Raw genomic sequence first — 12637 nt, 5'->3', positions numbered from 1 at the left:
CTCACAAAGAATCCATCATGATCTTTGTTTTCAATCAAGGCTGTAAGAACATAAGCAGTCAGTCCTATGTAACTACCTTGATCATCCTGAAAAACAAAACGAAAAACAAAACATTTACAGGTTCCACACAGAAAGAAAGAAAGAAATGTTTTATTTAACGACGCACTCAACACATTTTATTTACGGTTATATGGCGTCAGACATATGGTTAAGGACCACACAGATTTTGAAAGGAAACCCGCTGTCGCCACTACATGGGCTACTCTTCCGATTAGCAGCAAGGGATCTTTTATTTGCGCTTCCCACAGGCAGGATAGCACAAACCATGGCCTTTGTTGAACCAGTTATGGATCACTGGTCGGTGCAAGTGGTTTACACCTACCCACTGAGCCTTGCCTCACTCAGGGTTTGGAGTCGGTATCTGGATTAAAAATCCCATGCGTCGACTGGGATCTGAACCCAGTACCTACCAGCCTTTGGCCCGTGGCCTGCCACGACGCCACCGAGGCCGGTAGGTTCCATACAGATGCATCACCTATGGATGTAACAGAAAAGCAAATCATATACTAATACTGGTAGAAACTGCCGACAAAAGATAATTAAACTGCAAAAAAAAAGACGACGACCAAATATTAAAAACGTAAATTTATTTTTTCTGTACTGATAAAAAATATTCACGGAAAAAGTTCCTGGGCACCAAAAAACAATTGTTTCAAGTTTGTAAATGGCTGAAATTAGTTACTCGTTTGGATACACCATATTTGTGTAAATCATCTCACAATATTTACAAATGACTTATGAATAATATCTATCTATCTATCTGTATCTGTATCTGTATCTGTAATTCCAAAAGAAACGCGAATACGTAGATTGGAGGTTTTGAGTGCACTCATTGAAATACGTCCCAAAGTTCTTAAAATAATCGTTTCTATGAAAAACTTAAACAATTCGTAAAGATGAGATTTCATGTTATTGACATGTTAAAAATCGAGGTCGCATTGTCATTTGAAATGTCAAGGCCATGGCGCTTCTTCAATGGCGTCACATGCCACTCAAACATGTCCACTAATAGCGGGTGTGTCCGCCATTGCTGGCCATGACCGCCGCACACCTCCTACCCATGGAGAGGAAGAGGTTCCTGATGAAGGCCCTGGGCACGTTGTTGTAGGTGTCCACGACGGCCTGGCGGAGCTGCTGCTGTGTCACCACGGGAGCAGGGCGTTGGTTCATCATGCGCTGAACCTCGTCCCACAAGTGCTCGATGGGGTTCAGATCCGGGCTTAAAGCTGGCCAGTCCATTGTGATGATGTTGTGCTGTGCCAGGAATGCCTGGGTGGCCCGTGCCGTGTGTGGCCTGGAGTTGTCGTGCTGGTAAACCATCTGACGGTGACCCGCGAAAAAAGGCACCACCACAGGCCTGAGCACTTCGTCGATGTAGCGCTGTGCTGTGACGCCCCTGCCGCGTCCTCGGCCGTTGTTGTCGAAGATGACAGGTTGTACACGACGTCCCCAGGATATGGCACCCCACAGCATGACGGAAGGCCCTCCCCAACGGTCCCTCTCCATAACACACGCATCTGTGAAGCGCTCACCTCGACGCCTCCACACCCTCATACGACCGTCGGCCCTATCTAAGCAGTAGCGGCTTTCGTCGGAGAAGACGATGTTCTGCCACTGTCGGTTCCGCCACTGTCGATGCAGAACAGCCCAGTTGTGTCGTGCAAGGCGGTGTCGCTGTGTGAGACGTTGTCCAATGTACGGTCGACGACAGTTCAGATGGATGGCGATCAGACGACGTCGTACCGTGGTGTAGGAAACGGGGCGGTTGTGGGTTCCCACTGTCTGCCGGGCTGTTGTGGTGGCTGGTACGAACCGATCACGCATGTGAGTTCGGACGATGTAACGGTCCTGGCGCTGTGACGTCACTCTGGGACGGCCGCTACGTGGACGGTCGACGACGTTGTTGTTCTGTAGAAATCGGTCTATGAGACGGTAGATTGTCGAGACATGGACACCGAAAGCACGTGCAACCTGCCTGGCATCCATTCCGGCCTCCAAATTCCCCAAAGCTCTATGTCTGGAATCAGCGTTAAGTCGTGGCATCGTTGTATCGCTACTCGTAAAATGAGTTGAACATTGCTGTCTGGCGTTTCTTTTATACCCAGGCCTGGTAGTGTTTCACGTGCAATTCGCATCTTTCATGATCCACCCGTTTTGCATTCCAGATCGATTTTGGTCGTCAATTTCAGCACGTGCGTGACGTCACACTGTACTCGTTTTTTTCATGCGTTATGTGGAATTGGATACGCTGACAAGATGGCTATTGGTCAACTTAATCGATTTGTACATAGTTTATTCAAATGTGGGTTTTTTAATATTTTAAAATTTTCGCGTTTCTTTTGGAGTTAAGTATATATACATTGTATATATATGTATATATATTATGTGTATATATATGTATACAATATATATATATATATATATATATATATATATATATATATATATATATATATATATATATATATATATATCATGTGCAATACACGCACAGGAACTTGTTTCCATGAGTATAAGTTAATCAGACGACAAGACCATCAACTTATTCAGACTCCTATCTCTACACAAAACAGACTTCAAACGATGCTTTGAAAAGGTCGTGGTGCTATTCTTCCATGACTGTTGTTATGCCTTAATGGCTCTGAAAAGTCATCTATTTTGGAGTAAATAAATGAATGAATGAATGAATGTTTAACGACACCCCAGCACGAAAAATACATCGGCTATTGGGTGTCAGAACAGAACAGAACAGAACTATGGTAAATGTAAACACAATATGTGGTGTAAATAAATTCCATTGTTTACATAAAAGCAACAGACTTGACCTTTATTGGCTGTGTCCATGGAAACTGCCACTGATTGCATTTAATATGCTCACCAATCGTGAACAACCGCCCTCGCTAATGTAGTGGTTAAACAACCGGACTTAAGGCTGGTAGGCACTGGATTCGAATCCCGGTACCGGCTCTCTCCATTAGCGAATTTAACGACTTCTCTCTCACTAATCACTGACAAACTAACCACTAATTCACTGTCCTGCACAGACAGCCCAAATAGCTGAAGTGTGTGCCCAAGACAGTGTGCTTGAACCTTAATTGGATATAAGCATAAAAAAAATAAGTACAGGCAGTCAGTTTTGACAGTGATTCAGGACTGCATGCTATACCCTATGTCTAAATATACTACTCAAAAGAATTTAAGGGTCAGACGATATTTTCGACATTATTTTCTGAATGTCAATTATATTAGCTAGACCATAGTGTCACGCATGGTATTGTTCCATTTTGACGAAAGTGGGTCTAAGCAACTCATAAATGAATTAAAATCCACTGTCATTGACACTGTCGACTAGTTTTAATGGCGAAAACATGCTTACATTTGCACGTAAATTAGGGCGAAAGCGAAAGGTCTGCTAAGTGCCCATAACTTGCTTTTTCACAAAGCGCTTCATTTGCACGCTTTGCACGTGTATTCCATGTTCCCAATGCTGAATTTCCGTATAATTGGAGCTTGCGTTCGTGTACGGTGCACACTCCAAATTCGACAATGGTACGACTTCAACTGACTATCGAAGATCGAGGAAGGGCTATTGCTTGGCTTCAGGATGGCAATACGCAAAGAAATGTTGCTCTGAGACTTGGTGTCAGTCAGAGTGTCGTTGGCCGACTGTGCAACGGTACCAAGCAACGAATTCTGTTCGAAATCGTCCACGTGCGGGAAGTCCCCGAAGCACTACAAATAGAGAGGACCGCTACATCACCAATATGGCTCTACGTCAACGCACAACCACTGCACGCCGATTACGTGACAATCTGCGGACTGCGACTGGAACTCGAGTGTCTGATCAAACCATACGCAATCGTCTGAGAGCCAATAATATACGCTGCCGTCGCCAGGCTGTTCGACCACGACTCCTACCATGTCACAGAACGGCCAGACGTCACTGGTGCACGCTTCATCTGCGGTGGCAACGTGTTCATTGGGGTCGAGTGATGTTCACTGATGAGTCCAGGTTTAGTCTCCAGTTCAACGACGGTCGGGTTCGTGTCTACAGACGTCCTGGGGAGCGCTTCGCTGACGTTAACGTTAGACAACGTCACCGGTTCGGTGGTGGCAGCGTCATGGTGTGGGGCGGCATCTCTATCCACCACAGGAGCCCCCCCCCCCCCCCTCTATGTGGTGGATGGCAATCTGAATGGAATCCGCTATCTGAATGAGATTATCCGGCCGTTGGTTCTCCCAGGCCTTCAGCAGATTGGCGGCGGGGCAGTTCTGCAGGATGACAATGCCAGACCCCACCGCGCCAGGGTGGTAACGGACTTTCTCAGACAACAAGGTATCGCCAGGATGGATTGGCCAGCATATTCGCCTGACTTGGCCCCAATAGAGCACGCCTGGGACGAATTAGGCAGGAGAGTTCGGGATAACCATGCCCCTCCGGCCAACCTTCATGATCTGGGTCAACTTCTTATGGCAGAGTGGCAGGCCATTCCCCAAGAGTTCTTCAGACGTCTGATCAACAGCATGAGGCAACGATGTGTCGAGTGTATTCGCGCCAGGGGTGGATTCACACACTATTAAACGAATGTTCTAATGTGTAAAATCCATGTTTGACAACCTTCAACTTTGACAGCATGTCATGTGACTTTCTTGTATACAGTGACGTTTATTTGTGTTTTTTTTTGTAAATATGGAACAATAAATAAAAAATTTGGTGTAGTTTACATCATCAATCTAATACGCTCTGAAACTTATTTGGTTATAAATTTTTGACCCTTAAATTCTTTTGAGTAGTATATATATCTACTGACCTCTGCCTCGTGCAGCTTTATCTTTTTTCAAAAAACAGTTTTTGGAGTGGCAGTCCTATAGAGCAAAACTAGGTGGATCGTCCCGTGGAGTGGCAGTCCTCATATAGATAAACCACACGAATGATTCAATGCATTCAAATTTACAGGTTAAAATATTCTGTATTTACCATAATGTTAACATCAAGGATTGTGCCCTGTTCGTTGAAAAACCCATCGGTATTCTGTGTTCCGATTAGCCAGTGCAGCGCTCTGTCAATGGTGGCATTTCCAATTAAAGTGTAGCGTTTGGCTTGCTGGAAACCTTTCAGTACAAAAGCTGTAAGCCTGAAAGATAAGATTTATACACATAGGCAAGAAAAAGTAGTTTTTACAAAATTAACAGTGCTAACATGGTGTGAATGTTATATGCTATTTTTTTAGTGAAAAATTATTGTTACTGTAACAAATTATTTGATTGGATCGTAATGTTTTCATTGTAATGCAATATTTGATTGGATCGAACTTTTAGGCATGCAACTGTTTATGTGTATGTGTTTATTTTATACTGTAAATGGATACAGCCACTGAACACACAGAGCTGACAATTTACCATGTACTTCCCGACTCATCTCTGTTTCCAAACGCGCTGAAGGAACCGTCTGATCTCTGATAGAACAGCTGTCTTTGATAACCTGTGGAATTCACCAGTTTTAATACGGTTAGATATATATAGCGAACAAAAAAGTTAAAAGTAAAATAAAACAGTACGGTTTGGTACATATACAATGAACGTATGAATGAATGTTTAACAGTACGGTATTGAATACCCCAGCACGAAAAATACATCGGCTATTGGGTGTCAAACTATGGTCAACTCGAAACTAAAGTGATGAACAACATCAATATAAAAATTCAACAATGGTACATATACAGCAAAAAAACAACAATAAAAAGTAAAATAAATAATTAAGAAAATAAATATATAAATAAATATATTTCAGAACATTCCGGAACGAAATTAATTCGGCTCATTCCAATTTGATACAATCTCAGTTCCAATTACAGGGCCGTACCCTCCGGGGGGCGTGGAAAATGGGCAGTTAACCCCCCTCCCACTCCCCCACCCCCCACCCCCCATCCCCCACCCCGAGAATCTCACTTATTTTATTTTTACTCCAGAAAATATCATACACATCTCAGGGTTTAATTTGTATAGTGTTTCATTTGTTTACAAAATGTAGTGCCCCATAGGATTTTGATCAGGGTACGGCCTTGAATTATCGGGCTCATAGAGACACGAGTTACTAGTAGATGGAGATGGATACTTCTTTTGTAAGTTGAGGTTCTGCACACCAAAACCAAACTACCTCCTTTACTTTCCCTTCACCAGACGATCAATTGTGTAAGAGTCCTTACCCAGCTCCAGGTAGGTGGTGATTCTGTTGCTGAGTTCAGGGGTCATCTGTTTGGTGGTGGTCAGGTAGTCGGCAATGAAGACGTCGGGGGCGAACTTCAGCATGTTCTGCTCGCCACACCCCACAGGGATCGACAGAAGGGAGTCGAGCCCGTCAATACTGTGTCCCAGCAGATCACCTGCAATAAACGAGAGACTACTCAAACAGGGAGCAGTATCCAAGCCAGGCCCGTAGGAACGACTTCTGGAGAGGGTGTGTTTGTGTGTGTGTGTGTCTCTCTCTCTCTCCCTCCCTCCCTCCCCCCCCCTCTCTCTCTCTCTCTCTCTCTCTCTCTCTCTCTCTCTCTCTCTCTCTCTGTATGCGTGTGTGTTCTAATGGCGGTAATGAATGAATATAATACGGACAAGTGTATGTGATGATTGTATACAGCAATTTATTACCTTTTATATAACTTTCATGCGTTTTGATTGTTCAATAGCTTGTGCATACCACAAGTACACCGTTTAATTTGCTGGAAAATACAGGATTTGCGGGAAAATACAGAATTTGCCGGGGTGTACGAAATGTCAAGTGATTTGCTCGACTGGTTGTCCGAAAATACAAACTGCGGATGAGACCAACGGAATTTTCTCACTGATTAAATTTGTTAAAAGGCGCTAAGAATTGACTCTATTTGTGAAACACAGGGTTCGAAATGATTCCAGGGTGAAACCACCCGGAATCCTTGTCGACACTCTTGATACCCAAACAGCTAACAAAAAATCAGTAAATACCTTGCATAGTTATTAGTTAACACCCCCCCCCCCCACCCCCAAAAAAAACCCCAACAACAACAACAACAACACAACAACAACAAAAAACAACAACAACCCAACAGCACCTCAATACATTTTGAGGAATTTGATGTTATATTATGCTGTTAAACTCAAACTCAAGATATGTGTGTACTTTATTTTAAAGTTTGACTGTTAGTGTAATTGTAGTTTTATTATAAAACAAAGATCTAAAAGGTAATACATTCGTTACGTGGCTTTTTGACAGAGCGTATAATCCAGTACACCCTGTCAAATAAACGCATAACTAATAGTATTTATATTGTAAGATTTAACTGGTATGTAATATAATATGTATAATTATGAAATGTACTATAGAGATATATACAGACCAGTAGCTGTGATTCGTAGACGTTGTGATCCAGGAACTAAGGATGATGGTGTCTCTAGTTCTAACACCTTACTGAAGGTTTCTGAACTGTCTGTGTGATCCACCAGAATCGGAATATTTACTTCACGTTTCACTCCCTCGGGCTGGAAGACAAAATATTATTTAAAAACGTAAACAAATGTTAGTACACAGTATTTAGTTTTTAGAGTTAAAAAGTTAAAGTTTGTTTTATTTAACGACACCACTAGAGCACATTGATTTATTAATCATCGGCTATTGGATGTCAAACATTTGGTAATTCTGACAGATAGTCTTAGAGATGAAATCCGCAACATTTTCCCATTAGTAGCAAGGGATCTTTTATATGCACCATCCCATAGACAGGATAGCACATACCACGGCCTTTGATATACCAGTCGTGATGCAATGGCTGGAACGAGAAATAACTCAACAGGCCCGCCGACGGGGATCGATCCTAGACCGACAGCACAACAAGCGAACGTTTTACCACTGGGCTACATCCCACCTCCCCCGTTTATAAAAGTAAAGTAAAGTGTGTTTTATTTAACGACGCCACTAGAGCACATTGATGTTTTTTATCTTATCATCGGTTATTGGACGTCAAACATATGGTCATTCTGACGCTGTTTTTAGAGGAAACCCGCTGTCGCCACATAGGCTACTCTTTTTACGACAGGCAGCAAGGGATATTTTATTTGCGCTTCCCACAGGCAGGATAGCACAAACCATGGCCTTTGTTGAACCAGTTATGGATCACTGGTCGGTGCAAGTGGTTTACACCTACCCATTGAGCCTTGCGGAGCACTCACTCAGGGTTTGGAGTCGGTATCTGGATTAAAAATCCCATGCCTCGACTGGGATCCGAACCCAGTACCTACCAGCCTGTAGACCGATGGCCTGCCACGACGCCACCGAGGCCGGTCCCCCCTTTATAGAGGGAAATTAAAAACACAAAATGTCATGGTGCATCACAATATTATCATCTGAGGCGGCGTGGCATTATTTCTGGTATAGATGATACTGTTGTAGCTAGGACATTTGATTTTTTTTTTTAAAAGGCCGACAACGTTGACTGCACTGACGATTAGCCAGCAATATATTTGGGTGTGTGGGTGGGGGTGCTTACCTCGACGAGCAGTTGTTGTTTTACAGCGTCAGCAGCAGCTGGACTTCGTGCAGAGACTTGGATATCAATCTTACCCAGCTTGTTGGGAACTATTGGGAAATATACGGAGGCAGCCTCACCATCTGTTACCTGCAACATAATAATGTAGGACAAGCTACAGAAATAACTGTTCCAACTCTCTCTCTCTTTCTGTGTGTGTGTGTGTGTGTGTCTGTCTCTCTCTCTCTCTCTCTCTCTCTCTCTCTCTCTCTCTCTCTCTCTCTCTCTCTCTCTCTCTCTCTCTCTCTCTCTCTCTCCTTCGACTACCTCTGTATTTATGTCTTTCATATTATATTTCTCTGTCCATTCCCGCCCTCTCTCTCTCCCTCCCTCCCTCTCTCTCTCTCTCTCTCTCTCTCTCTCTCTCTCTCTCTCTCTCTCTCTCTCTCTCTCTCTCTCTCTCTCTCTCTCTCTCTCTCTCTCTCTCTCTCCCTCTGAGTATGTTTGTGTGCATGTGATAGTATACACATGTGTGTATGTGTGTAACGCAGCTGTTCGCACCACGTCTTTTATACTGCTATCTCATCTGTATATAACATATTTTGAATCGTCATGGAGCAGCTGGATTTAACAGTTTATGAACTTACTTCACACCGTATGAACACAGTATATATATATATATATATATATATATATATATATATAATATTACCATCACGGTTTTCTTTTGGTCCCCTGACGTGAGAACCTCTTCCCCATTATCATCGTACATGATGCTCTGGAAGTCTCCGGACCCCGCCAGCTGTACTGTAGCCTTAGTAAAGAAGAAACAACCTCAAATTTGTATCAAATAAAAGTTGTCCTGAACATGTCCCTGCTAAAATATTTTAAAGTGAGCCCTTCTTGTTAACATTATGTTTACAATTTTCATTAAAGAGTCATCTGCAGTCACTTAGTCCATCTGACCTTTGCCCTTGTTCCCCTCCCTAGAATAATTTTCGAGTCCGCCCTCATGACCCCTACATGAAAAGTACAGGATTTATGTGTTTTTTTTACTGCTATTATATATAGAGTCAGATAGACCCTTAAAATAGCCAACAACTGTCATTTAAAAGCCCGGTTAGAATTTAACATCCAAGCATTCCATTTTTTATTTGATTAAGCCATCATGATTTGCGCGTGCAATATTCAGTGGCCTCTTAAATTTCAGATGAAAGATAAATGTTTGCAGAAATCGCGTGCTGTATAGGGTCTTTCGCCTATTTTAAATTTCAGATGAAAGATAAATGTTTGCAGAAATCCACTGTATAGGTCTTCCGCCATTTCAGACATATTATGCCTATAGTTTCTGCCCGCATAGTTGAATACACTGGCTTGAAGTACTTACGGACACATCGCTGCCGAGATAGTTGAATACACTGGCTTGAAGTACTTACGGACACATCGCTGCCGAGATAGTTGAATACATTGGCTTGTAGTACTTACGGAGACATCGCTGCCGAGATATTGAATCGCTGCCGAGACAGCTGCCGAATACACTGGCTTGAAGTACTTACGGACACATCGCTGCCGAGATAGTTTGAATAATTGAACGGACACACTGGTAATTGAAGTACTGGCTTACTTACGGACACATCGCTGCCGAGATAGCTGAATACACTGGCTTGAAGTACTTACGGACACATCGCTGCCGAGATAGTTGAATACATTGGCTTGTAGTACTTACGGACACATCGCTGCCGAGATAGTTGAATACACTGGCTTGAAGTACTTACGGACACATCGCTGCCAAGGTAATTGAATACACTGGCTTGAAGTACTTACGGACACATCGCTGCCGAGATAGCTGAATACACTGGCTTGAAGTACTTACGGACACATCGCTGCCAAGGTAATTGAATACACTGGCTTGAAGTACTTACGGACACATCGCTGCCGAGATAATTGAATACACTGGCTTGAATGACAACCTGTTCTCCTCGTACGATTGATGTAGGCAAAGTCAGCCTCACAAAGAATGAACGGAAAACTCTAAGCTAAAAAAAAGAATTGAAAAAAAGAAAACACCGCTATAAAATATATGTAGTTATTGTATTAGACTGCATGTAGTCATGGATGGAAAACAGTTGACACCCACCCCCACCCCCGCACAATAAAATACACGAAGTTAGTGAGTTTATAACTGTTCATTAGTGTTGGGCGTTATAATATTTGTCCTTTTGATTGATTAATTGATTGATTGATTGAATGAATGAGTGGTTAATTGGCTGAATGACTGTATGTTGAGTGGACACCACGCAAGCTGAAAAATTAAAAAGCACATCACTTGTTATAATCTCATGATGTCTTTGTTATTGCAGTCCTTACGTTTGTTTGTTTTTGTTTAACGACATCACTAGAGGACATTGCTTTATTAATCATCAATTACTGGATGTCAAACATTTGGTAATTTTGACGAATAGTCTTAGATAGGAAACCCGCTACTTTTTTCAGCTAGTAGCAAGGGATATTTTATATGCACCATCCCATAGACAGGATAGCACATACCACGGCTTTTGATATACCGATCGCGCATCAAGCGAGCGCTTTACCACTGGGCTACGTCCCGCCCCTTGCAGTGCTTAAAGTTTGAAAATTGATGGGAGCAATACACTGCTCAACTAAACTAATATCAGACAGCATTTGCTCTCAGTGACTAAATGGAAAACAAATCTGCACGGTGTTATTAAATTACCTAATGTCCAAAACGTTATCGACATGTGACAAGGCGCCCAGTTTTCCACCCACGCGGAAAAATGATTTGCGCGAGCACTTGTTAGTGAGAGCAATTGCTCGCGTCAAACCATAAGGACTGGTTACTGTCAGAAAACAAGTATCGCGACGAGTTACACAAACCTTTGCTGTGGTTGGAGATACTCCAAGACCAGACTTGGCGTTGAGGGCAAATGCACTAGCAATCCAGGAGGTGATGGTATCTGGTACTTCCGTGTTAATCACTGCCATGCCGTCAGCGCTAAAAACAAATTGTAGAGGAGCAACACAGTTAATAAGTGTATAACGTAATGTCAACACGTGGTTCAACATTCGCGGCTCAGATATAATGCATGCCATAAACAAAAAAAGAAAGAAAAAAAGGTAAGAAAGAAAAAAAGAAAAAGAAAGAAAAAAGAAGGAAAGAAAGAAAGAAAAACAAAAGAAATCATGCATCTACTGCAGATACAAATCTAAACAACAAAACCGTTATCATGATCAAAATCGTATCTCAGCACAGGCCAGAGTAAAACGGGTGTTTGAAAGGTTGTGATGGTTGCCACAAATCGCTGTCATGCGATTCGTCTCCGGGAGGACTGCCACTCCTCATAAACGGCTGTATTTTGTCTTTTGAGTACATAGGTTTTAAAAAGTCACGATAAATCAAGACTGCCAAACGACAAAAAGAAATCTCACGCAAAACATACCACTCCCAAACCCCCAACAATATCCAGAAAATAGAAAAAAAGAGAAATATTTATTTTTAAAACCCCCACCAACAATCTCTTCCACCCGACCATGACATATTAAACAATGACTGATGAATAAGTGATAGAAAGTCAAATAAATCACAAGGTCTGAGCTGCCAATTCAAATCCCCCAACCATTCCCAAGAAATGAAATCCATACCCAAACTAAAACTAAACGCTAAGCATACACTATTTCAAAATTACAGACAAAAAACCCCCAAAACAACCAACAACCCCCCCCCTCCAAACAAACAAACAAACAAAGAAACAAAAACTCGTTTTTTTTTGTATTAATTTGTTATCACTCATTTTGTCTCGATACTGTTTTCTCTGTTTTATCACATTTGAGTTATAGCTGGAGTGTCTTGGTATTAAGCTTGTTTATTACAGTATTAGATGAAGCTACGCTATTCTGCATTGTATGTTTTGTTTATATGCTGTAAAGGGTAGGAAACAGGCCAATCAAAGATGCATGTATATTCAGTTGAAACATTTGGGGACTAATGACCGACTTAATCCTATAGTTAAAATATCGGGTGGCCCAAACAGACAATAATCCAACTAAATATGGAATTGTATATA

General features: G+C 42.2%; 1 protein-coding gene across 3 annotated transcripts in view; it reads right to left on the bottom strand.

Moving 5' to 3' along the window:
- Positions 1–12637, bottom strand: part of LOC121375873 (CD109 antigen-like) — a 63742-nt gene that overhangs the window by 15327 nt on the left and 35778 nt on the right. For all 3 annotated transcript variants that reach the window (XM_041503552.1, XM_041503550.1, XM_041503551.1), the window contains exons 21-29: positions 11451–11568; positions 10478–10591; positions 9268–9369; positions 8577–8705; positions 7431–7572; positions 6267–6443; positions 5461–5542; positions 5039–5195; positions 6–86 (exon numbers count right to left, since the gene is read on the bottom strand). In XM_041503552.1, coding sequence (XP_041359486.1) covers positions 6–86; positions 5039–5195; positions 5461–5542; positions 6267–6443; positions 7431–7572; positions 8577–8705; positions 9268–9369; positions 10478–10591; positions 11451–11568 — 1102 coding nt within the window. The remainder of the gene's footprint in view (positions 1–5; positions 87–5038; positions 5196–5460; positions 5543–6266; positions 6444–7430; positions 7573–8576; positions 8706–9267; positions 9370–10477; positions 10592–11450; positions 11569–12637) is intronic.

Source organism: Gigantopelta aegis, chromosome 6, assembly GCF_016097555.1.
Source record: "Gigantopelta aegis isolate Gae_Host chromosome 6, Gae_host_genome, whole genome shotgun sequence".
Classification (NCBI taxonomy): Eukaryota; Metazoa; Mollusca; class Gastropoda; order Neomphalida; family Peltospiridae; genus Gigantopelta; species Gigantopelta aegis.
The sequence above is the reverse complement of the archived record's forward strand: the minus strand, read 5'-3'. Positions and strand labels throughout refer to the sequence as shown.